We start from the raw sequence: 26,538 nt of genomic DNA, 5'->3' as shown, positions 1-26,538 counted from the left end.
CAGTAGTTCCATTCCTGCCAGCAGCCTGCTATCTCCCTGCCTGGGAAGGCAGGCACAGCACCCCATTTCCTGCAGGAGGTGACAAGGCCCTGCAAAACCCCCGGCTTTATCAGGGTGGGCTCTGCTGTGCCCTGGCTGTGAGGGGCTGTCTCTGGGGTTAGGGCCTCAGGCACTGTGCAGTTTTCTGGAGCTGATGCACATGCTGTGTTTTTGGTACAAGGGCCACTCCTCACCAGTTCTCTGTCCTGGAACCTGGTGTCCTGTCACACTCTGATTCCATTGAGTAGCAGCCGCTTGGCTCTGTGGCCACCTTCCCAGGTGGCTTGCCAGCTTGGCAAATGCTTAAGCAGCCCTTGTGGGAATTCCGGACAGGTACAGACATGTGCTGGGGTTTTGGTTTGTGTAAGTGGATTTGGAGACACTTCTGCTAGCAGCACCAACATTGATAAGACCATTACACTGAAATGGCTTTTGGCTTTAACATCATTTATATCTGGGCTGTCTATTCTGTTCCATTGATCTATGGGTCTGTTCTTGTGCCAGTACCAAATTGTCTTGATTACTGTGGCTTTGTAGTAGAGCTTGAAGTCAGGGAGAGTAGTCCCCCCAGCTTTGTTCTTCTTTCTCAGGATGACTTTGGCTATTCAGGGTCTTTTGTGGTTTCATATGAATTTTAGAACGATTTGTTCTAGTTTGTTGAAGAATGCTGTTGATATTTTGGTAGGGATTGCATTGAATCTGTAAATTGCTTGGAGCAGGATGGCCATTTTGACAGTATTAATTCTTCCTATCCATGAGCACGGGATAGATTTCCACTTATTGGTGTCTTCTTTAATTTCTTTCATGAGTGTCTTACAGTTTTCAGAGTACAGGTCTTTCACCTCCTTGGTTAGGTTTATTCCTAGGTATTTTATTCTTTTCGATGCAGTTGTAAATGGAGTTGTTTTCCTTATTCCTCTTTCTGCTAGTTTGTTGTTACTATATAGGAATGCAACAGATTTCTGTGTATTAATTTTGTATCCTGAAACTTTACTGAATCTAGTTATTAGTCCTAACAGTTTTTTGGTAAAGTCTTTATTTAGGGTTTTCTGTGTATAATATCATATTATCTGCAAAGAATGACAGTTTAACTTCTTCCTTACCAATTTGAATGCCTTTATCTCTTTGTGTTGTCTGATTGTTGAGGCTAGTTCATCCAGTACAATGGCTCTATGTATAATACTCCCCAAGCAGCATATGGGGCTTACTGTTTTCCCACATCCTTGAATATTTTAACATCAGACTTAAATTGTTGTCACTGGGTTGTGTGTAAAATGAGATCTCCTGATCATTTTCTCTCCTAAGGCCCCAGTACTTCCAGAATGTTCACCTACAGCCCCCATCACACAAAAAGGGGATGAATCAAGCATGGAGGATTTGGCTAGCTTCCCTTCCTCTGACCTTTAGTATTGGGAGGTGCAGAGCTATTTGAGGAGACCCCTTCTCCATGTGCACTCCCTTAAGATAATCTCTCCAATCACAAGGCTTTGGAATACTAACACATAGGCCAGTGATGGTGTATAGATATCTCCACACTGAATGTCAAGACCCGCTTACTAAATGTATTTGATGGCCAATCAGAAAGGCCATTAGGACTTAACCTGCCCAGTGTCCCCACTCAATTTCTTCCTCAAGCCTAATCCTTTCCCTTATCAGTGAAGAGCACTGCTATCTAATTGCTTAGCCCTAACCTAGGAGTTGTCCTTGGTTCTTGTCTGTCCCCCATTAAGTCCATCAACTTCTGTCAATTCCTATATGAAATTGTTCCTGGATTCCCCCTTCTAATTCCACTGCTCCCACCTTAGTCCAAGCTACCATCTTCTCTTTTCTAGACCACTGTAGTTTCCTCCTAACTGGTCTTACTGCTCCCCTTGCCCTCACAAACCATCTCTAGCCAGCAGCCAATGTGATCTTTCTAGAACAGAAAACAAATAAAATATGTTTCTCCTACTAAAGTCCCTGGATGCTTCTTAGTGTATTTGACTCAAATTCATGGATACTGTGATCTAGAATGCTGACAAGGTCTGTTCCCTGCCTGCTTCTCCTGCCACATACCTCCCCAGTCTCTGGGACTTCTTCTATATGGAGGGGCTCTTCCCTTGATGCTTTCACGCCCCCCTTGTCATTCAGGGCTCTGTCACTTCCCCAAAGACCTGCCCTGACAATCACACCCTGGCTAGAGTGGCCCCTTGGCTGCTCCCTACAGCAGCATTCCATTCTGTTTTCATTCTGGTCCTTCTCTATACCCGGTCCTGAGATCTGTGATCCACCAGAATGCCATCTCCATAGAAGATGTCAGTCACGCTGTCCTTGCTATGTCTGGCGTGAAGCTGGTGCTCACAAAGGTTTGTTGAATTGGTGAATGATAGGGTCAACATTGTAGAACAGCCTATAAGCTCAAATGAAGTTTCTTTAGAGTCTGGGTGGGATGAAAGCTTCTTAAGGCAAGACAACACTTGTCCTTTGGACAGCAATTCGCAAACTGTAGTCCTAGGACCCCTTTACACTTACTAAAAATTATTAAAGACCCCAAAGAACTTGTGTTATGTGGATTATATCTAGAGATACTTGCTGCATTAGAAATTAAAATGAAGAAATTTTTCAAGTATTTATGTCAAAACAATGATACCTATTGACATAAATAACACTGGCATGAAAAATAACTACATTTAAAAAAATATTCATGAGCAGTAGCCCATTTGGAGAACAGCTGCCCTATATACAATGTGCCTAAATTAGCACGAGGAAAGATTATGTTGAAGGATTGAATAGTGGGCTCAAGAATTTAGTTCAGCCCTCGGGATCAGATGTAACCTCTTCCCAGGTATGTAGGAAGGGATACAAGGCCATTCAAGCCTTCTGCAAGGTCAGGGCACGTTTCCCCCTCTATGTCTGGATGATTCACCCACCCATCTGCTCACCCATTCCCAGCACCACACAGCCCACTCATCTCTTAACACTAAGTCTTCTCAGGTCAAAAAAAAATTTTTTAAGCAAAGAATAGGATAAGTACGTTTAATATCTTTGGAAATTAATTTGTAAGCTGTATATGTCTTTTAAATGTGCTATGTCTGTAACCAGAATAATGATTACATAAATTTTAAAACAGGGAATTCCTTTTGAGTCTTTACTTTGACAAAATGAATGTTGAGGCCTGGTTTTACCGTAATTTGTTTATTCCTCTTTGTGTTCATGTTGAGAAACCAACTGGGTGTCATATTTGTTTCTTAGGGCAATACTGAAACCTAAGTTCTTCCTCTTTCTAAGAAGATGCTCCCTCCCTCTCTGTTTCTTTCCTCTGAGTAGAGGAAATTCACAGAGCCAGAATTAAAAAAAAAAAAAAAAAAAAAAAGAAGTGGTCATCTCTGTGCTCCTATGGAAGTGCTGAAGCTCCTGGCTTGGGACACGCCTTTTCCACTGCTGACGTCACACTCTTTTTGTCTTTGAATAGCTCATTGACACAATCGCCTCGGAGATTGGAGAGCTGAAGCAGGAGATGGTGCAGACCGATGTCAGCCTGGAAAATGGCCTGGAACCGCCGGAAGCCCACAGGTGACAGAGGCGACTAGGTGCCGGGTGTGAAAGGGGGACTGTATAGACACTATTAGCTAGAGGACTGCCATTCCAGTTGCTCCTCAGAAGTTTGGGACCTGGGAGTGTTGTGGCCGGTCCAGATGAAGCTCTGTAGGAGGTGGGAGTGGCCTAGAAACCAGTTGTCAGCTTGTTTATTTTAATCACTTTGAAGGCACTTGAACTGTACACTCTCTCAATTCCTCCTGGCAGCAGAACCCGGAAATCTAAAGTTTTATCTGCTTTATCCGCCTACTCACAGTGATGGAAAAGTAATGCAGAGGGATCGGATCCTCCGTGTGCAAAGTAGAATTCAGTGTAGCCCGTGTCAGTCTCCAAGAGGTTTAAAGGGGAACACTAAAGAGGATGGACTCATTTTGCATTCTCAGGTCAGAGAAAACCCCTGCGCTTACCATAGCCATTAGCCTGAAATGCCCCTCAGTGTTTTGGAAATTGGATGTGTTTGTAAATGATTAGGAAAAGGGAGGCAGTATGCTGTAGTGGTTAAGCATAGTATTTTGCACATGATCTGAGTAGCTAGTAAGGGACTGGTCTTTATCTAGAGAATGTGGTGCAGAGGTCAGGGTGGAGTGGCAGGTGGGAGATGATGGCTAAAACCTCATCCAGTTCTTGAATGCTGTGATTCATCACAGCAAAGACAACCATGTAATCAATATAAAACAACATGGACACTTGGTGCCTTGGAGGCCGGATGCATGATCAGCTTTCTCCTCTAGCCAGGAAAGGGGCTGAGGCTGCCTGCTGCAGTGTGAGATTCAGGGAGGGTGAGATTCATCGGATGTTTTCCTTACAAATCATGAGACGGGCAGGAGTCCTGTAAAGGCAGGTGACCTAGGTGGTTCTGGGTGTCAGGCAAGTTTCAAACCAGCCGGACTTGTTCCCTCCCACAGACTGAGGGGAAAGCACCAATCCCCAGGAGGCATTTTGCAGCTGGAAGGTGGTGCTTTAACTCCTATGTCTCTGGAGAAACTGTAACTGTGGACATTCTATGTGTCTTCCATTTCCTTTCTTCTCTACGATGTGACAGGGGTAGACCACATGGTCCCCAAGCCACTTGCCGCAGCACTCAAGCATTCCATGATTCTCTTGATTTTAGTGTAAATTGCTGTGATCGGTTAATTTTTTCCTCATAAACTAGACAAATGCACAGTGAGTTTTGATTAGAAACTTCCTGCATTACTTTCAGAGTAGTTCCAAACTCCATGGAACTCTAGCCAGGGGATTTCTCTTTACCCTTTGCATTATTGAACTAAAATAAAATTGAGAGCCCACATTGGTGGCAAAAGAGTAAAGAGAGCTTCCGGATCTGATTTCTCCCACATCCAGGAATGCAGCACTGCGAGATGAACCCCAAGCCCTGCAGATGACAAGGACGGAGGGCAGTAAGTGCCCTCCTAGCAGACAGCCCCAGGGCCTGTTCAGTTTGCAGGAAGGAGCCATAACACACTGGGGGCTATTAAAATCTCGGTCTTTGGCTGCAGTAGGTATTGGGTGGGAGAGCTGGGCTGTCATTTAACCTTTAACATCTCTTAATATTTTTCTTTTCAAGCTTAAGAATGACTAAGCATTCCACAATAACATAATTGTTTTCAGATTAATGCCACTTATTCTTGAGTGTGATGTTGGTTACACTGCGTTTATGAAACTTCAGAGGCATTTTACTTGGTGCTTTTTTTTTAATGGGAAAGAAGGAGCAGAGGTAAGATTGGCTTCATTTAACAGTGTATGTGGTGTTTACTGTGTGCCAGCCACTGTTCTCAGTGCCACTGGCAATGGCAGTTGCCAGCTCATTGGATCTCCTAAGCACCCTATGAGGTAAAGCTGTGGTATAACCCTCACTCCACTGATGTGGGACCTGTATGACATGGAGAAAAGCCAGATCTCTGAGGCCATGACTTCGGTGCTGGGTCTCATGCTGATGTTTTACAGGTGTGGGCTGGTGACTTGGCTTTTAGCTCTTCTGTTTTGCCCGGAGATGTCAGGAGAGCCGGGTAATGGTGCGGTAGGGGAAGGAGCTCTGTGTTGTTCCCAAATGAAAGTGGGGCACAGCTATGGCCCCAGGGAAGCAGGTCAGCCTGGCACAGAGCAGCCCAGAGGACCAATGAGAGCAATGGAGGCAGACAGTGGAATGGCCAAGCTGCCTCAGGTGGAGCCCATGCAGAGAGCAGCAGGTATCCCACCCCATCCCCGGACCTTGGCGGGGCCCAGCTGGAGGCTACACAGGTGCCTCCCGGTGGCCTTCCTCACAACTGTGAGCTGTGATACGGCCTCACCAAGCCCAGCCGCAGGCACTGAGAAGGGTCTGTGGTTGCTGAGTTTCTTGAATGTTGGGTTAGGTGCCAAGCGGCCCCCTGGGTTAGGAATGCTCTCCCCTAGCTCTGTTAGCTTTTGGTTGTTCCTCATGGTTCATATTGAGATAAACTTGAGATGTTTAACCTTTCCTGTGTCATGGACCTCTTCTCAGAATATTTTAAATGCATAAAATAAAATATGTAGGATGATATAGGGAAAACAATTATACTGAAATATGATGATCAGAATGTTTCAAATACATGTTTTTAAAACATCTTTATTTGGATTGAATAGCAAGGCCTAGCAGTGGGTCTAGGAACTACTGTCATCTGGAAGCAAAGATGAGCATAAACAATGAAAACATCTGGGGCTTCTGTCAGTGACAGAGTTTCAGCTGCTGAGGGAACTACTGGGATTTGCTTCTGTGCACACAGGAGGAAGTTAATTTAAAGCAAGTCAGTGAAAGTGCAAGTGTTGCTTCCTCTGCCAATGGTCAGCTCCCACCTGCTGTCCTAGTAGCCTCGTCTGACCGGTCAGTCTACCCTCCCTCCTTCTAAAGAGCAAGACTGGAATGCTGGTCTTCCTTCACACGCTTGCCTCTTCCCTGGTTTCCCCAGTAACCGTGCCTCTCCTTCTCTCATAATTGCCCTCCCATCACCTCCAAAGCCTGGCAACTCTACCTTAACAATAGATCCAGGCTCGCACCACTTCTCACAGGCACTGCTGCAGCAGACCTCTGCCTGCCACTTGTGCTTCACTCCTTCCACCTTGTCGGGGCTGTTACCAAAGCAGCATAGAGAATGACATGACTTGAGTTAACCTAAATGCAAATCCTGTCACTCCTGTTCAAAGCCCTCCAGTAGTTTTCCATTTAAAATCAAAATCCTCACCACAGCCTTTGAGACCTGAAGGATCTGCCCCCTCACATCCCCTCAACCATCACTTCTCTTTCAGTCTCTCCTGTGCCGTCGCTCTCCTCCAGCTCCACCAGCTCCTTGCTGAGCAGGCTGCAACCTTTAGCCTTTGTACTTACTGTCTCCTTGGCCAGGAATGCCCTTCCTCCAGGAAGCATTCACCTGTGGACCCTTCCTTTCTTCTGTCAGCTTAACTGCCCTTAGTTTTCTTCACACAACTTGTACCTATCTGACATATGTGGTTGCTTGCTGCCTCCCAGCACTTAGAGGGTCAGCTCTGAGAGCAGGGCTTTGGTCTGTGTTCAGTGCTGGCTTTTTAGCCCCCAAAACAGTCCCTGGCACATAGCATACACTTAAAATATTTGTTGAATGGACAAATGAAAGACACCAGCCCTTTGGAGGTTCTAAAAATATTCAAGCATCAGAAGTTTCTTGCAGAAGCAAGATGTCACTCCTGTCAAGCAATTAAGGGAGCCCAGCTGGCTAAAAAGGGACCAGAAACCTTTCCCTCTATGTTCCAGCCATGTTTCCTCTGCCAGGTCTGAGTTATGGGCTATTGTCAACATTTGCTGACAGAGTAGCAGCTGATTAAATCTACCCCATGCTCTCTGCTCATATTTTACCAAAAAGAAGCTGAGAAGCCAGGGGCAGGATGATGGGTTTCTCATTGCTGCTCTAAATGCTGTTTCTTATTTCCTCCTTCTCCATATTCCATTCCCCGACGAAGACTAGAGTATAAGGAAATAAAAGCTTTTTACTTTCCCCTTCCTCCCCTATGATTTCAGAGTCTATTTTCTGTTGGAGGAAGGATGTCTCTGGGCAGGCACACCAGGTCAGTAGTCAAAGCTCATCAACACCTGGACCCATCACCTTTAGGCTGAGACGAGTCAAAATATTCCTTTGTCCTCAGGTAGACCAGAGACATCCCACGGAACAACTTAATGAGCTGAGGTTCAGGTGGGTTTGCAGGATGCCTGAGGATGCTGGCTAGACTAGGTCATCAAAGGCTCTTGCTGCCTTTGTTTGCCTCTTACTCTCCTTTACCTCCCTCACTTCTGTTGTTACCTTGCTGGTACCCTGCAGCCCAAGGGGATCATTGGGTCCTGAAACTCCACCTTCCCCCAAGTCCCTTATCAGACACATGGAATTCAAAAATTCCTTGGCCAGCTCTGCCCAATGCTCCGATGTAGTAGTTGGTAACCACTACTGGCCCTCTGGAAGGGTCTGTGTTCCCTTTGTCAGTTCTAAGCTCCCAGCGGTTATGCAACAGCACTAACATCAAAACCACAAGAAGCTCAGAGTGCTGGTCCTTGGTCAACCCTTGGATTACTGGAGGTTAGAACACAAATTAGAAGAAAATATTGTCTTACAGTCTGGGGAAGAGAGGCCTGGCATTCTACTTCTGTGGGTCTCCAGTAGGACAGCAGAGACAATATTAGATGCCCTGCAGCCTTCTGAATGAAACCATTCTCACTGATGCTGCTTTTTCCAATGACCTGAAACATGAAAAAACACACAGATAAATAAGTAGACAGATAGATGAATTCTCACAAAATAAACATACCACAACACAGCACCCGGCGCAAGAAACAGAACAGTGTTAGCACCCCCGAGGGCTCCCTTCTAATCACTGTGCATCCTAAGAGTAAACACTTTCCTGATTTCTGTTGCCATATTAGTTTGCCTGTCTTTGAACTTCATGAAACTGGAATGATACAGCATGTGCTCTTAGCTCTGACTTCCTTCATTCAGCATTTTGTAGAGTTCTCCAGAGTGTGAATACAACAGAATTTGTTTGTCCTTTTTGCCATTGGTGGATATTTCAGTTGTTTCCAGTTTGGGGCTATTTTGAATAGTGCTGCTATGAACAGTTTTATGCATGTCTTTTGGTGAACATGTATGACACACTTCGTGTTTAAACATAGCAGTGGAATTGTGAGGTTGTGTGATGGCTATGTAATCAACATTCTTAAATAGTGCCTGAGAGTTTTCCAAAGTCACTGTATCTGTTTGCACTTCTACTAGCAGTGTATGAGAGGTCTGAAAGCTCCATTCTCATCCACACTTGGTATTGACTACTTTTTCATTTTAGCTGTTTGGATGAGAATGTGGATTTAGGGCTTCTGAAACCATGATGGATGAAGACAGTTAAGATAAGTATCTGTATCTTGGGTATGTGGGCTGTTCAGTTTTAATAGAACATCATTTTATAATTCTTACACATCCAAGTTCAAGGCCAAAGTCATGGGGAGTTCTGAGCTCACAGCCAGTGAGCCAGTGTCTCTGCTGTCCTACTGGAGACCCACAGAAGTAGAAGTTACTAAAAGATTATTTTCATAATGGGGAGGAGATGAAAAGAGAAAATAACCCAGAAATTATAAGAAGAGTATAACTACATGGGTCCCTTGCATTATTTATGTATCTGCTTACAAATCTTAGATCACAAACTTGCAGCAGAAACAAACTGCTAACAAAATTCTCCTCATCTCTTAGATTCTTTTGTTTTATGTTATTCAGTACGTATACGCAGAAATATTCAGCATCTCATGAATTGATTTGACTAATGCCATTAGCTGCATCACAGCTAAGAAATGTATGTGCCTAAATCTGATACAGCTATTTTTTGGAGCTTCAATTGTTCTTTGAAACTCAAAATACATCTGTATCCAATATAATGTATTATATTTTAAAAATACATGTTCTCAACATCAGTGGCTTCAAATACAGTATTTAAAATCACTTCATATTTTTCCTCTCCATTTTCTCCTGTAGATGTCAGATACAAATTGACTATTCTTGGTTGATTTATACCCACTTTTGCTCTTCTGAAGATTGTGGAGAGTTTATTTATGTGGTCATTTAGAAACAGGTTAGGGTCATTGGTTGCAAAAATCATTTTACATTTTGTCTTCTTATACAGCATCTGTGTCCTGTGCAATGTCATATGCAAAACCAATATTTTCTTCTTTTGCTGTATCTGGCAAAATGCATACATATCAGGCAATTGGTTCAGGGCTTGGAGCCCATCCTAAGGTCCCATACCATCGTAGATCAGACCACTCTCCTAGAACTAGTCACACCTGTCAGAAAAGGTTGGTTTTCCTCCTTTCCTGTAAGCTCCAGTCTGGTTCTGTATAACATTGGAAGCTTACAATGAAAATTTTACAGTATGTTAGGTATATCTTGCAGTATCTTAGGCCCCTTGAAAAAAGCATATGGTGTTATCAGTTTTTGGTTTCTTCCTTACACGTTATTTCTAAGAATTATAAATAGACATTTCCATTAATTCTTGGATGTTTTTCAGTATTCTTTCTCAAAGAATATCTGATGAGAAACAGGATAGAGAAGCTCTTCGACTCAGCTGAGCTTGCTTTCTCAAAGGCAGTTGAAAATACTTCTGTCTGAAACACCCAAGTGATACTGTAGACCCCAGCTGCTCTTTCCTTCAGTGGAGGCAGGCAAGTTGGGGTGCTTTGGGTGGGGGTGGGTGTTCATCATTAGAGGAGGTCATGTAGTGGTAATAGCTCTGTAGTAAAACATTTTCCTATTATGCCCATTGAGGATATAATGCAATGACTAGCTCAATCAATTTCCCCCATAATCTCTTAAAATGTTTCTTGATTTCAAGCCCCCACAAGTATTTGGAATATGGTTTCAAGGAATTCTACAAAGGTTGACCATCTCCTTGTTTATACTGTTACCAATGTAGCAGCCCTTACATTCAACTTAAGGAAAATATTTATTAACTGGGTGCTATTTGCTAAATACCTAGATAGTGAAGCCTGAAGATTTACACAACCTAAGGGAGAAAGAATTATAAAAAGTATTTATAATGAAATGAGGACATAATAGAGGAGTACACCAGATGTCCTAAGGGCCTCAGGATGAAGTAGGTAATTCTAGGTAGAAGGTGGGTTTAGGAAAGATGAGACTCAACATGAACCTTAAAGAATGAGGTAAATATCCAGATCAAAAATGCCCAGAACAGCTGCTCAGTTTGTCTTGATGGGTGACATATGTTACAGAGTTTTAAAAGAACATATAAGATTTGGTTTTTTGGTTACCAAAATAGAACATGGACATTGTGGAAAAAGCACAATGCAAAAAATATAAAAAATTACCATGAACTCACCTTCTGAGATAAAACCACTTTTGATTGGTTAATTTATTTCTTTGCCTCAGTGTGCATCCTTCCCATGTTTTTCTGGTTAAACAGTATTTGTGTTTTCTGCATTTAAATGGTAGATCATGCTTGATTTTCCCTGAGCTTAAAGCTTGATCACCCTGGAAGTGCACAGTGTGTCCTAGAACTTGATCCCATTTTTGTTGAGATATAGTACCTTCTGCTTTAGTGGCTGGCTTCACTGTCCACAGGACATTGGGGCATTCACCATTTAAACATGGCATGCTCCAGAATTAGATTTATTTCCCCTTGTACAGACTTTGCCTCACTGCTGTTGGTAGTTGATTGTGCCACAAAATAATCTGCCTGGTTAGGATACAATAGTAATTTAGTGCCACTGTGAAATAACACCCATGGAACCACAGTGCTTACAGACCCACTGAATGCTTGTCCCTTTGGGGCCTCAAGTGTGCTACTCAGCCTCAAAGGTCAGCGGGCCAAGACTTAGAGCCTGTCTGGCTCCATCTGCTCCTGTTTTCAGTGCTATGGGTTTTCAGGACAACAGGTTCTTTGTTTCTACTTGTTAGTTTACAGGAATGAATGAAGGCCTCTGCCAGCCTATCTGCATATCTGTCATTTTCATCTCTCGCTGGATGAGCAACCACAGGAAGTTCATCAGCAAGAGTTGCCTAGGTTTCCCCCTCCCGTGAAAATGGCAGTGCCACCTCCCCAGATGCAGACACATGCTTCTTTTCCCATTTGCTGTCGTGTTTTATCTTCCTAGCTCTCAGGAGACAGGCCTTCAGCAGGCCCTCAAAGTTTCTCACTAAAGCTCTCCTGTGACGTGCTCTCAGAAATGGTTTTGAGGAAGTTGAGGCCCCCTCCCTCAGAAGGCAGCAGCGCTTAGCCTTGCAGGAATAGAACCCCAACCCTGGCCATGTTCATCTTTCTCCTTTTGGAGTTTAAGGGGACAAAACAGGCCTCAAGGAATTGAAATACCAACTTGCGTAGTGTAGGGAAGCTGCACAAGTCAGAAGTGGGCCCAATTCTATTAACTTCTATTGTTTTGACCTCAAACGAGGAGGTAACCTGGATGGCCTCTATGATGGCCTCTACTACCTGTCCTCAGCATGCTGTGACCCTTACAGGAGCAGCCTTTCACCCAGGCCTCCTCCCCATCACTCTTGCCACCTTGAGTTGTGGGGACAAGTTTCCTCGGCTCACCTGGCAATTTCTCTGCTATAAACTGAGAAATTAGCCAGGGCCTCACATGTAGCCAGATTGAATTTGGGCCACCCTTCCTCTGTAAATATTAATTTACAGAGTCCATCCAGGTTATCTCCTTGTTTGAGGTCAAAATGGAATAATAGTAAATATGAATTTACTCTATAATATTTAAGTCAGACCTCCCAACTTAAACATTACAGAGTAGGGGTTTAATCCAGCTTCACAAATTATAAAGGAGTGTTTCCATGACTGGATGTGTTAAGAAATCATTAGACATCAACTACTAGGTATTTCTGAAATGAAAGGTTTTCTGAGAATTTATTGTTTGGTATAAATGTGTTTAACAAAAATTAGAATTTTTCCTTGGGCCAGAAATTTTTCCCGATTTTCTTTGGTGTGAGCTGTTTGTGTCTCAGCATAAGAGCCCTCTTCTACAACAGTTTCTCAGAAACCACTGGTTGCACACCTATCACTATTCTTTCTCCAGTTCTAGGAAGCCCTTGATCCATCTCCCACCAAGTCTGCTGTGTCAGCCACTGCCTGGCATCTGGGGTTTGTATGCTTTCCTTTTGATACATAGACAAGCGTCTCCTGCTCCAAGAGCAAGACCATGGTGGACACAGGACTCTGATTTTTGTCTGGCCCTTAATTCGTGAGATGACCCCTGTGTTGGCCTCCTCTAGCTGGAAGCCTGAGCCTTCTGGCAGCCCTCTGTACCCCAGCACTACCATCCTTGCCTTTACTACGTGGTGGGGCAACATCAAGCAGAAAGGCTTTGTTAGGCTTGGGTGTTGCTGAAGGCTCTGCCGGGGAAGAATGAGGAAGGGAGGTCCCCAGAGAGGCAGGATATGTGCATAAATTTCAAAAAAAAAAAAATACCAAGAGAAGTAGCTTTTCATCCTTTCTTTTTCCATGTGAAAGTTGAATCTGGGATGGGACCAGACCCTAATGAGAGGTGGACACCACTCCAGCCACAGGGACCTGGCAGGATCCAGCCTCAAATTAAAATAACATTAAATGCTAACAAAACAAGCTTCAGAGTTTAGTTTATAGAATCATCTTTGCATATCCTAGAATGGAAACACATTGTCTTGTTTTCTTTTTGTTGAATATCTAAATATTAGGAAATAATAAAAGGCACATCCTGGAAACTCTGCTGAGCAGAATCCTTACTCATAGTCTCCAATACATACCAGGCTCTTCTCATCAGTTCTTTTCAGGTTTTGTGTGATTTAGTACAGATTCTTTTTTTCAACAAGAACCCACCTTTAGAGACAGGGGAAACCTGAGGCTAAGTGACGCGTAGTAATGGGCCAGCACCTCACAGTTAGGAAGAGTCAGCTGAGGCGTTGATTCAAGTCTGACTGCACATGCTTTTCCCACCGAAACACTGAAGATAATGGGGTGGAGGGGGAAAAGAATCAGGGTTGACGTGACATGACATGACATGCCTTACAAAAATGAGCATCTTGATGGCACAGTCACATGTACAGGAAAGGGGTAGTTTTGACTCCAGGTAAGTGAGAACTCGTTGATAACTGAAGGCTACAGCCCCTGGAGGTGTGCACGTGGGCTTCCCACTCAGGGTTTTCCACCCTGCTCTCAGTGCCCCTGCCTTAACTGAAGGCAGCTTTCCCACTGACACTACTCATGCCTCTTCTCCTGTGCCCCACCAGCTGGTGTGTATCAAGCTCCTTTTGTTGGAACCTCAATATCATTCCATGTTAGAACAAGGTATTTTGTATTTGGGGACCTTGAATGGAGCATGTATCACCAATGTCCTGTGTTGGTGGGCAGAGGTTGAAACTCAGTTTTAACTCTCATACCCAAAGCCCACCCCTTGCCAGTCCATGGGAGGCTGGAGGTGCTGTCCACAAAGGGAATTCATGAGCAGTAGGGAAATTGCTACTAAAGTTTGGATTTGTTGTTCGGGAAGGATTTGGGCTGCTTCCTTTTCTTGCCCTGGGCCTTCAGATGGCCAAAGGCCAGAGCACTCTTGGTAGCCATGGTGATTTTTGCCATCCATTTCCTGATAAACACACACCCTTTGTCTCCTGAGACTGGAACTGAGCAGCTGCATTCTACTAGGACCTGGCTGAGGAAAGACATGAACCAGGTTATGCACAGGGACTCAGAAAGGAGCTAATGGAAGACCCAGCACCCACCATGTCTCTCCTTGCCTGCTGAACTTCTCCCATTCCTCACTCACAAGGAACAAACCCACTGTCCTCAGATCATCCCTACCCAGGCCCCCATCATGCCTGCCCTGGATTAGGCCTGAGTTTGGCCTGGAGGTAAAGCCAAGCTAGTTGAGAGAGGTGAGCGTAAGGCAGAGTGGAATGGGGTAGGTGCCCAGAGGACTTCAGTGTGCCCAAAGGTCATTTCAGCTGTAGGAGGTAGCTGAGGAGACAGGTTTTGAGCTTGGTTTTTGACATGTAGGTGGGAGCCAGTTATGGCAGTACACACTCAAGAGTATCTTGGACACAGGCAAGGAGAGGCCAAGCAATGGCAAATAGATGCTTTTTCAGGATGATTTTCCCCTTGGCGCCCAAGATACAAGCTTATAAAAATTAATTCAGGAAAAATATTATTATGGTCTAATCCAATTGTCTTAGCACAAATTTCATCTGTTCTGACACAGTTTTTCTATATTCATGCGCCATCTTTACTATTAATTAACCTACTATTTTTCTTTAAACTGACTTAACTTTTACATTTATTTTAAAAAGTAAATTCAGTAAGCAGTCATAAAAAAACAAATAATGTATGATTCACTTATATGAGATGCTTAGTTGTCAAAATCACAGAGACAGAAAATTAGAATGGTGGCTGCCCAGAATGTTGGAAGAGAGAGCTATTGCTTAATAGATAGGGAGTTTCAGTTTTGCAAGAGGAAAAAAATTCTGGTGATGGATGGTAGTGATGGTTGTACAACAAAATATACGTAATACCATTGAACTGTGTACTTAAAAATGGTTAAGATGGTAAATTTTATCTTGTGTTTATTTTACCACAATTTTTTTAAATGGGGGAAAAAGTAAATTTAATATCTCCACCATAATTGGGAACTATACTAAATACATGTAACCATTAAAATAAATACTGGACATTCAAATAAAAAACATCCCTCCACGTAATACATTGGTATACTCAGACTCTTTAGGAAATACTGTCAATTTTTAATAAACCATTGAGAAGTTACCAATATCAAAATTAATCCACACTATATCACCAAATAGAGTTTCGTTTTTTTTTAAGTTCTTCACTTTGTATCCAGACTGTAGCTCTTTATGTTAGGGAGATAGGCAGTGTGATGAATCTTAATCCATAATTAAGTCCTGCGCAAAACAACTTGGAACCTGGGCTCTGCTTCCTTGTTTGTATTGTTTCACTGGTGAGGTTAGCATCCTATTGATAATAATGAGCCCCATCAATTTGTCTTGATTCACTCATGACTGTTTATTGGGCACTTGCCATGTAAACAAGGAAGAGCTATTAGTTTTCTTAAAAGTCTAGAAGGTCCGCTGGGGGCTTTCTGGGAGTGGCCCTCAGGCTAAGGGAAGAGTGCTGGGTCTTTCCCGAGTATTGACTTATCAGGGAGCACTTTGCTGGAAATCCAGGTAGGGCCTAGGGAGGTCAGACCTGGGGAACCTGCCACTCCCCGCTTCAAATTCCAAATCTGAGGGGCCCCTTCAGGATTACAAAGCCCCACATCCAATGCCAGATCTGGCCTGGGAAGAGCAAAGCAAGTACGATTATCTTTCCAAGAAGAGAATTACTTTCCACATCTACTTCCAAGCCTGCAGTAGGAGACCAAAGGTGGTGCCTGGAGCCCAAACTGGGAATTGGGGAAGCAGGAAACACAGGCCAAAGGCTAAGCTTTGAGACAAACCTTCCTTCAGCTAATCCTGCTGGCTCGGTCACCCAGATATCCCCAGATGACGCAGTTCACATGGCCCATCCATTCTGTACATGGAAGCAAGACAGAATACTAGGTAAAATATAAGGGTGGCTTTTCCATGAAGACCGATCACAAATGTACCAGTACCAGATTCCAAGACAAGAGGGGGTAGAGCTTGTGCTAAGGCTCATGAACTCACACATGCAAATGCAGTGCTAAGGCCTGACCCTGGGAGTGAAGGGGATGCAGCCAAGTGTCCCCACACATGTAAATGCAGAAGGGAGCCGGAGAACCATGGCACATGGTTCAGGAGAAGCATTACATGGTGAGAGTCACTGCCCACCTTATTTAATCCACTGTGACTTGACATTCATTTTCTACGGGAGGTTTTCACAAGTTATTAACTAAGCAATCTCTTTTTCAGTTGAACTGTTACCTAACAGTCTGTTGTAGAAAGGAAAATTCTTAGCACATTTTACATATTTCACTGAAACAGCTTTTGTCCTTAGAAAATAATCAAGCACGTCTTATCATTTATGATATAAACTGTCTATTTAAAAAATATAACTGCTCAGCTTAAGGAAGGTGTGTTTTTAACTCACAGGCTTGGGGGTACTTGTTTTGTCTCCATGTGCTACCTGTGGGGACAGAGCTGTCCAGAGCACTGCACCCGGCTGAGATCCATTAGCCAAATGGATATGTACCACCCTTGCTGATAGTAATAATTTGGACTTTGCCGTGTATCTAGTTCTCTTAAACTTTATTTTGCTAATCAACAGCTGATCTAGGATTCTTACGTATAGAAGGTGGTTGCCTGTATTTATTGCACCAGTATTTTCTCCACAGAAACAACCTCACATCAGAGTTTTATGTGTCTTATGTGTTGCTCTGCCGGTTGTCTTGGGTCGTTTGTTCAGAAGAGGCTGGACTATCGTCAAGCGTGCGCCTCTGCCGCGTCGTTTGGTGGAGCCTGGGATCGGCAGTCGTGTCGGCAAGCGCAGGGAGCCTTTGAGAGTACGCTTCATCTGGACCCGCTCATCAGAAGCTGCCTTGAGAGAGTGTGCCGTCCTCTGGGACTCTGGGTAGGACAAGATAGAGCATCATTTGGACACTCTGCTTCAAGTGACTGTTTTTCCTGAGATGAATTTGGTTCTGTGAACTTTAATAAACTAGCCCAGTGTCTTCTGTCTACCCTACACTAGATGCACTTTCTATAATCGCTTTTTTCTGGCACCTGCCTCGACAGCTAAGGCCTGGCTCTGGTAGTGCAAATGGAAAGGCCACTCTCCTCCCTGACTCTGAAGAGACTTAAATTGGATGTGGTCAGAAAGCAGCTGATGCTGGAGAGCCCTGCCCCTCAGAATGGGTGTAATATCCACCCATCTGCTTTAGAGCCATGAATTGGGGTCAGTGGGAATGGGGGCAGATAATAACAGTACAGGAGTTTCCCAGTGTTCTCTGCCCCTAGGGGCCCCTTACAGTTGTGGAGTATTCTATGGTTTGGCCCATATTTTCACATGTGGATGTGGGTCTCACTGAATCCACACCTGAGCCTCATCTCCCCACAAAGGTAGGCCTACACACTGGGAAATGGTGGGAGTAGGTGAATTAATAGCTTTATGTTCATAAAAACCCAGGGAGATGGCAGATATTTTTCCATCCCCTTTTCCCCGCCTATTATTTTTGAGAAATTTCAAACACTGAAGTTGCAAGAAGAGTACTCTTCACCTAAATTCACCAGTTGTTGAAATTTTGCCACATTTTCCTTCTCTATTTTTCTCTCTTTTTTGGTGGGGGGGAGGGAAGGAGATGGGGGCTGACCATTTGACACATAGTTTCCAACATTTCCACTTTGCCCCTAACTTCTTCAGTATGCCTGTCTTAACAACAAGAGCATTTCCTTACATAACCATAGTAAAATGATCCCACTCAGGAAATTAAACACTAATATAATATTATCTCATATGCACACCGATTCAAATATCCTCTGTTGTCCTTTATAGCTTGTCTTCATTCTAATTCCATATGTGCTCAATTCTGTGCACATGATATAGTTATCATGTCTCTTTATTTTCCTTTCATCTATAGTAATCCCACAGCCTTTGTATGTTTGTCACATTGACATTTTGAAGAGTTCAAGCCAGTGTTTTTGCCGAAAGTCCCCAGATTTGGGTTTGTGTGTTTCCTCCTATGTCAATCTGTTTGAACACATATGGCGGCAGGAAGATGGCCTGATATTATAACCCTTGCTGTGCATGACATCTGCGGCACAAAGTCAGGTGTCTCCATTTGGGTGTGCTGGTGCTGATCACTTGGTTGGGAGGCTGTTGGCCAGGTCTCTCCATGGTCAGGGTACCTTTTCCTCTTCACAGTAACTAATCTGTGGGGTGATATTTTAAGACTGTGAATGTTTTGTTCCCTAACAGCCTTTGCCTACTGATGTTTGTATGTGTTCATGATTCATGCTCACCTCAGCTCTGCATGGTGATGGAGGTGTTACTTACCACTTTCAGATTAGGAAGATGAAGTTCCAAAAGGGAGGTGGGTTTCATGTGCCGGCTGTCCAGCTGTGACTGTGTCATCACTGGGGTCTCCTGGATTATGTCACATGTTTATCCTTTATAAGCTGCTCAATCTTTGCCTTCATATTTGCATGCAGACATCTGTCTTAGGAATCACTAGTTTCTGTTAATCTCATCAGCAGCTTCTGTATTAGGTCAAATTCCCTAGCAGACCCTGAGACAGGGACTTTAGTGCTGTGATTTATTGAGAGGGGCTGTCAGGAGCAGCCCGTGAAGGCATAGGGGATACAGGAGGGGATGTGGAGGAAGCTAGGCAAAGACATGGGCCTTCTGAAGTATAGCCTCAGCCTGATGCCACAGGGGACTCTGAAGCATGAATAGCCCCCCAGAGTGGTCCCACCTTCAAACAAGGCCACTGCACTAACCCCTGCGTCGTCTGTCATTACAGTGTGTCTGCTCCCAAGGGAGGGGGTGACTTCCCGGGAGTGTCCAGACCGAGGGGCAGCCAACACTCTGAGCAGCGGGGCCTTGGTGCCGGGTCTGGGTCAGAAGAACTGGGAAGGACACCAGTAGCATCCAGTACAGGTTCACATTTCTCTCATTAGTTCTTTCTTGAAGGTTGTCCCTGACAAAAGTTGATTTGTCCTGTGATAATACACTATAAACCTCAGGTGTCTGGAAGAATAAAGGTGTTAACTTATTAACTTAGTCATTTGCAAAGGCAGGGCCTAGTTTGTGGTTGCTCCTTTATAAGCCTCATGAAGCTTATTCATCGCCTTCCTGTCTGGGCCCTGGCGTTTTAGGCTGAGGCCACTTGTCAGAACAAAGGCTTTTTAGCTTCTTGAAACAGCGGAAGAGTCACAGGATGTGCCCTTCTAAGGAAGGAAGAAGTGTCAACGTGTTTATCCTCAGCACAGGAGTCACCACTGCTGTGTCAGAGATTGTAGAATTTACTCTTGGTGAAATAGCACCAGGCTGAGAGGGTGGAGATGAAATGTTTCTTTATTTGGGTTCCAGAAATTCTTTCAGCAGCATGTTAGCAGCCACCCACCCCCACCATTCCCCCCACCAAAAAACCCCACCTAATTGGATCTGTACAAGTGCACGTTTTGCTCTTAGGTGTCAACCAAGCACCTTTCAAAGTGCTCCTCAGACTGGCAGCATCAGTGTCTCCTGGAACTTTTTGGAAACACAGAGCCTCAGGTGCACCCCAGACCTGCAGAACCAGAACCTTGGGGGCTGAACCCAGGAAGCTGTGGCTTACAAACCTTAGATTTCTCATGCAGGGCTCAAGTGCTCATCCAGTGCAGGGGCTGTAAATGTGGCTACACGTTGGGATTACCGGGAAAAATATTTTAAATTCTCATGTCTGGGTCACACGCCAAAGTGTCTGATTTATTTGATCTGGGGCAGAGTAGGGCCATCAGCATTTTTATCCTCCCCAGGCAATTTTAATGGGCATCCAGGGTCGAAAATTACTACTCTAGGGTCACCCTGTTTACCTTATGTGAAAATAATTTTAACACCAGCTTCATTTTCAAAAGTGTGTTCTTAATAGCCACAAAAATTCACTTCAAACTACCTAGAGGCCCTGGAATGGCATTTGCAGAACAAGAAACTGCCCCCTTGCTGGCACAGACTCTCCCATCTGGAAACTTGTGGCAGAGGTAAAGGAAAACTTTGAGGGGAAACAAAATGTGAATCTTGAATGGAAGCATGAAATTCTTTAAATCTGCAGAAAGTCAGGGATGTGCATGGGAGAAGCTAGGGTACGGCCTCTGCCATCAGCAGGTGTCGTTCTTGAGTCTGCACCCCCAAAAATGATCCCCTTAGGTTGCCTTTTTCTCTATTTAGCCTCATCTCTGAGGAGTGGCCTGGTCCACATGGAAATAGCACACCTCTCTCTCTTTTTTTTAATTACCCCTTTCTCACCTTGTTTTCAGCATTATCATTGGTCTTTCTCAAAGATTTCATGCAGGCCACATGTGGGTTTCTTTGGATTTAAATGTGTGAAGACCACGTGTGCTCCAACCTTCACTTGGTCCTCCGGGCATGTATGGTCAGGTTCCATGTTCCCACTGGCCACTCCGAGACCGGAGTGGATGACCAGCTCATTAACAGCCAGGATGTGTGAGCCCTCTGAGCACAGCAGAGGGAAAGAGACCCCAGAGCTGAGCAGCCTTGGGTTGGAATTTCATCCTCACATTCTTTCCAGGGACATGTCCTTAAGCTCATTACTCAAGCTACCTGAGCTTCCCAGTCCTCAGTTTTTAAACTGAGTTCCTAGTGTGTGCCTTCAGGGCTGTCGTGAGAAGGAAATGAGGGAGTGTTTGCAAAGGGCCTGGTGGGTGGCAGGTACCGCGTGGACACGGGCTACCTGTGTTCGTGACCTTACTTGTTACCTGCAAAGTTGCATGACAGTAGACCTTCTGAATTTCTAGCTCTGCCATTTCATGGCTATTTATAAATCTGGACAGCTCTCCTTGGCCTCAGTCTGCTCACTTGTATAATGGGGATACTCAATAACAGGATAAGTGTTGGTGCCAAAGGCAACAGTGGAGGTCCATGTGATTTTTTTTAACTGAGATTTCATTCACATATCATATAACTCCAGCTTTAAAGTGTACAATTCAGTGGTTTTCAGGATATTCCAAAGCTATATGGCCACAAGGACATCTCATTCCAGAACATTTTTATTACTGAAAAAGAAACTCATATCCATTAGCAATCCTGACCTATCCTACCTCCCTCCTAGCATGATGTCAAATTTTCATCCATTTCTTTTTTTTTTTTTTTAATTATTATTTTTTATTGAAGGGTAGTTGACGCACAGTATTACATTACATTAGTTTCAAGTGTACAACACAGTGGTAGAACATTTATATACATAATTCTAGGTTCCAGCTATCGCCCTACCAAGCTGTTACAATATCTTGACTATATTCCTTATGCTATACATTACATCCCGGTTACTTATTTATTTTACCATTGGAAGTCTGTCCTTTTTTTTTTTTTTTTTTTTGTGAGGGCATCTCTCATATTTATTGATCAAATGGTTGTTAATGACAATAAAATTCTGTATAGGGGAGTCAATGCTCAATGCACAATCATTAATCCACCCCAAGCCTAATTTTCGTCAGTCTCCAATCTTCTGAGGCATAACAAACAAGTTCTTACATGGAGAACAAATTCTTACATAATGAATAAGTTACATAGTGAACAGTACAAGGGCAGTCATCACAGAAACTTTCGGTTTTGCTCATGCATTATGAACTATAAACAGTCAGTTCAAATATGAATACTCATTTGGTTTTTATACTTGATTTATATGTGGATACCACATTTCTCCCTTTATTATTATTATTTGTAATAAAATGCTGAAGTGGTAGGTAGATACAAGATAAAGGTAGAAAACATAGTTTAGTGTTGTAAGAGAGCAAATGTAGATGATCAGGTGTGTGCCTGTAGACTATGTGTTAATCCAAGCTAGACCAGGGCAATAAAACATCCACGTATGCAGAAGATTTCTCTCAGAACGGGGGGGTGAGGTTCTAAGCCTCACCACTGTTGATCCCCAATTTCTCACCTGATGGCCCCCCTGCGACTGTGCCTGTCTTAGGTTGTTCCTCCCTTGAGGAATCTTACCCGTCTCTGGCTAACCAGTCATCTTCCGGGGCCATACAGGGAAATGTGAAGTTGGTAAGTGAGAGGGAAGCCTTATTGTTTGAAAAGGTTAGCTTTTTACTTCTTTGCATATTTATGCCCTGTGGCTTCTATGCCCAGCATTTGTCTTGAGGTATCTTTACTACTTGGAAGAATTATGATACTCGGTAAATTTGATATGAGGCACGAATTCTATTTAAGGGTTGTAATTAGGAAGGAAGAAGAAAAGCTATAGAAGTAGCAGGCGGAAGAAAACATGGGAAGATTGATTATTTCTTTGACATATCTTCTTGTAGAGTAACTTCAGCATGTATAGGTTTTAAGCTACTACTTAAATTGCGCACACACATTAACATAATAGGAGTATAGTTACATAACCAAAGCATATCTGTAATTACCAGCCGTCTGCAGTGAAACCAAGAAAACCAGTTAGGCACCTTAGGCATTTGTGAAAACTTATCTATGATATGGTGGATTTTGTCCAACTGAACTTGAACAGTCTGAGAGAAATCAGACAAATTAAAACAACCCATTCCTGGGGACTGTTCACATGCCATATGTTCTTTTCACAGTAAATAGTCTGTAGTTGTAAGACTTTGGAGTGCTACAATTTGCACTTCTCCAAATTCTTGGTTGAGTTCCAACAGTATAGATCCAGTCAAATTTGTTGTTTTACTGTATGCACAGGTCAGCTTAGATATCTCCTTCCTCATTCCCATGGCAAGTCCAGGAACTAGTGGGATGGGTGCATCTACAGCTGTAGCAGTGCGTGGATCTTTGTTGGGGTTTTTTGATGATCATCTTCTGGCATGAGTCTGCCAGAGAGTGCAGATGTTGGAAGTTCTTTTTCATATCGTATCTTAGTTCATTTTCGGGGTAGCCAAGTTAGGCTTTGATCCTCTGTATAAACACAAACAGACCCTTTGCCTACACTTTTATATGCCCTTTATACCCTTGTGTAGAACTCGTTGGAGGTTACCACACAGGAACTGCCCTTTTTTTTTTTTGTTTTGTTTTGTTTTTGGTATCACTAATCTACACTTACATGACGAATATTATGTTTACTAGGCTCTCCCCTATACCAGGTCCCTCCTATAAACCCCTTTACAGTCACTGTCCATCAGCATAGCAAAATGTTGTAGAATCACTACTTGCCTTCTCTGTGTTGTACAGCCCTCCCTTATCTCCTACCCCCCCATGCATGCTAATCTTAATACCCCCCTACTTCTCCCCCCCTTATCCCTCCCTACCCACCCATCCTCCCCAGTCCCTTTCCCTTTGGTACCTGTTAGTCCATTCTTGAGTTCTGTGATTCTGCTGCTGTTTTGTTCCTTCAGTTTTTCCTTTGTTCTTATATTCCACAGATAAGTGAAATCATTTGGTATTTCTCTTTCTCCACTTGGCTTGTTTCACTGAGCATAATACCCTCCAGCTCCATCCATGTTGCTGCAAATGATTGGATTTGCCCTTTTCTTATGGCTGAGTAGTATTCCATTCTGTATATGTACCACATCTTCTTTATCCATTCATCTATTGATGGACATTTAGGTTGCTTCCAATTCTTGGCTATTGTAAATAGTGCTGCAATAAACATAGGGGTGCATCTGTCTTTCTCAAACTTGATTGCTGCGTTCTTAGGGTAAATTCCTAGGAGTGGAATTCCTGGGTCAAACGGTAAGTCTGTTTTGAGCATTTTGATGTACCTCCATACTGCTTTCCACAATGGTTGAACTAACTTACATTCCCACCAGCAGTGTAGGAGAGTTCCCCTTTCTTCACAGCCTCACCAACATTTGTTCTTGTTTGTCTTTTGGATGGCAGCCATCCTTACTGGTGTGAGGTGATACCTCATTGTAGTTTTTTTTTTTTTTTTTAAATAATTATTTTTTATTGAAGGGTAGTTGACACACAGTATTACATTACATGAGTTTCAAGTGTACAACACAGTGGTAGAACATTTATATACATAATTCTAGGTTCCAGCTATCACCCTACCAGGCTGTTACAATATCTTGACTATATTCCTTATGCTATACATTACATCCCGGTTACTTATTTATTTTACCATTGGAAGTCTGTCCTTTTTTTTTTTTTTTTTTTTTTGTGAGGGCATCTCTCATATTTATTGATCAAATGGTTGTTAACGACAATAAAATTCTGTATAGGGGAGTCAATGCTCAATGCACAATCATTAATCCACCCCAAGCCTAATTTTTCTCAGTCTCCAATCTTCTGAGGCATAACAAACAAGTTTTTACATGTAGAACAAATTCTTACATAATGAATAAGTTACATAGTGAACAGTACAAGGGCAGTCATCACAGAAACTTTCGGTTTTGCTCATGCATTATGAACTATAAACAGTCAGTTCAAATATGAATACTCATTTGGTTTTTATACTTGATTTATATGTGGATACCACATTTCTCCCTTTATTATTATTATTTGTAATAAAATGCTGAAGTGGTAGGTAGATACAAGATAAAGGTAGAAAACATAGTTTAGTGTTGTAAGAGAGCAAATGTAGATGATCACGTGTGTGCCTGTAGACTATGTGTTAATCCAAGCTAGACCAGGGCAATAAAACATCCACATATGCAGAAGATTTCTCACAGAACAGGGGGGGTGAGGTTCTAAGCCTCACCTCTGTTGATCCCCAATTTCTCACCTGATGGCCCCCCTGCGACTGTGCCTGTCTTAGGTTGTTCCTCCCTTGAGGAATCTTACCCGTCTCTGGCTAACCAGTCATCTTCCGGGGCCATACAGGGAAATGTGAAGTTGGTAAGTGAGAGAGAAGCCTTATTGTTTGAAAAAGTTAGCTTTTTACTTCTTTGCATATTTATGCCCTGTGGCTTCTATGCCCAGCATTTGTCTTGAGGTATCTTTACCACTTGGAAGAATTATGATACTCGGTAAATTTGATATGAGGCACGAATTCTATTTAAGGGTTGTAATTAGGAAGGAAGAAGAAAAGCTATAGAAGTAGCAGGCGGAAGAAAACATGGGAAGATTGATTATTTCTTTGATATATCTTTTTGTAGAGTAACTTCAGCATGTACAGGTTTTAAGCTACTACTTAAATTGCACACACACATTAACATAATAGGAGTATAGTTACATAACCAAAGCATATCTGTAATTACCAGCCGTCTGCAGTGAAACCAAGAAAACCAGTTAGGCACCTTAGGCATTTGTGAAAACTTATCTATGATATGGTGGATATTGTCCAACTGAACTTGAACAGTATGAGAGAAATCAGACAAATTAAAACAACCCATTCCTGGGGACTGTTCACATGCCATATGTTCTTTTAACAGTAAATAGTTTGTAGTTGTAAGACTTTGGAGTGCTACAATTTGCACTTCTCCAAATTCTTGGTTGAGTTCCAACAGTATAGATCCAGTCCAATTTTGTTGTTTTACTGTATGCACAGGCCAGCTTAGATATCTCCTTCCTCATTCCCATGGCAAGTCCAGGAACTGGTGGGATGAGTGCATCTACAGCTGTAGCAGTGCGTGGATCTTTGTTGCGGTTTTTTGATGATCATCTTCTGGCATGAGTCTTCCAGAGAGTGCTGATGTTGGAAGGTCTCTTTCATATCGTATCTTAGTTCATTTTCGGGGTAGCCCAATTAGGCTTTGATCCTCTGTATAAACACAAACAGACCCTTTGCCTACACTTTTATATGCCCTTTATACCCTTGTGTAGAACTCGTTGGAGGTTACCACACAGGAACTGCCCTTTTTTTTTTTTCTATCACTAATCTACACTTACATGACGAATATTATGTTTACTAGGCTCTCCCCTATAAACCCCTTTACAGTCACTGTCGATCAGCATAGCAAAATGTTGTAGAATCACTACTTGCCTTCTCTGTGTTGTACAGCCCTCCCTTTTCTCCTACCCCCCATGCATGTTAATCTTAATACCCCCCTACTTCTCCCCCCCTTATCCCTCCCTACCCACCCATCCTCCCCAGTCCCTTTCCCTTTGGTACCTGTTAGTCCATTCTTGAGTTCTGTGATTCTGCTGCTGTTTTGTTCCTTCAGTTTTTCCTTTGTTCTTATATTCCACAGATAAGTGAAATCATTTGGTATTTCTCTTTCTCCGCTTGGCTTGTTTCACTGAGCATAATACCCTCCAGCTCCATCCATGTTGCTGCAAATGATTGGATTTGCCCTTTTCTTATGGCTGAGTAGTATTCCATTGTGTATATGTACCACATCTTCTTTATCCATTCATCTATTGATGGACATTTAGGTTGCT

General features: G+C 43.1%; 1 protein-coding gene across 11 annotated transcripts in view; it reads left to right on the top strand.

Annotated features, from left to right (window-relative positions):
* Positions 1–26,538, top strand: part of RIN2 (Ras and Rab interactor 2) — a 243,892-nt gene that overhangs the window by 169,942 nt on the left and 47,412 nt on the right. For 5 of the 11 annotated variants that reach the window (XM_057502685.1, XM_057502687.1, XM_057502689.1 and 2 more), the window contains 3 exons: positions 3,491–3,591; positions 3,872–3,998; positions 16,934–17,169. The exons of 1 other annotated variant lie outside the window; for it this stretch is intronic. In XM_057502685.1, coding sequence (XP_057358668.1) covers positions 3,491–3,591; positions 3,872–3,998; positions 16,934–17,169 — 464 coding nt within the window. Of the gene's footprint in view, positions 1–3,490; positions 3,592–3,871; positions 3,999–16,933; positions 17,170–26,538 lie in introns of those variants that run through there. 5 more of the 11 variants (XM_057502688.1, XM_057502691.1, XM_057502690.1 and 2 more) reach the window with 5 other exon arrangements.

This window comes from Manis pentadactyla, chromosome 5 (assembly GCF_030020395.1).
Source record: "Manis pentadactyla isolate mManPen7 chromosome 5, mManPen7.hap1, whole genome shotgun sequence".
Lineage (NCBI taxonomy): Eukaryota > Metazoa > Chordata > Mammalia > Pholidota > Manidae > Manis > Manis pentadactyla.
This window is presented reverse-complemented; position numbering and strand designations above follow the sequence as displayed.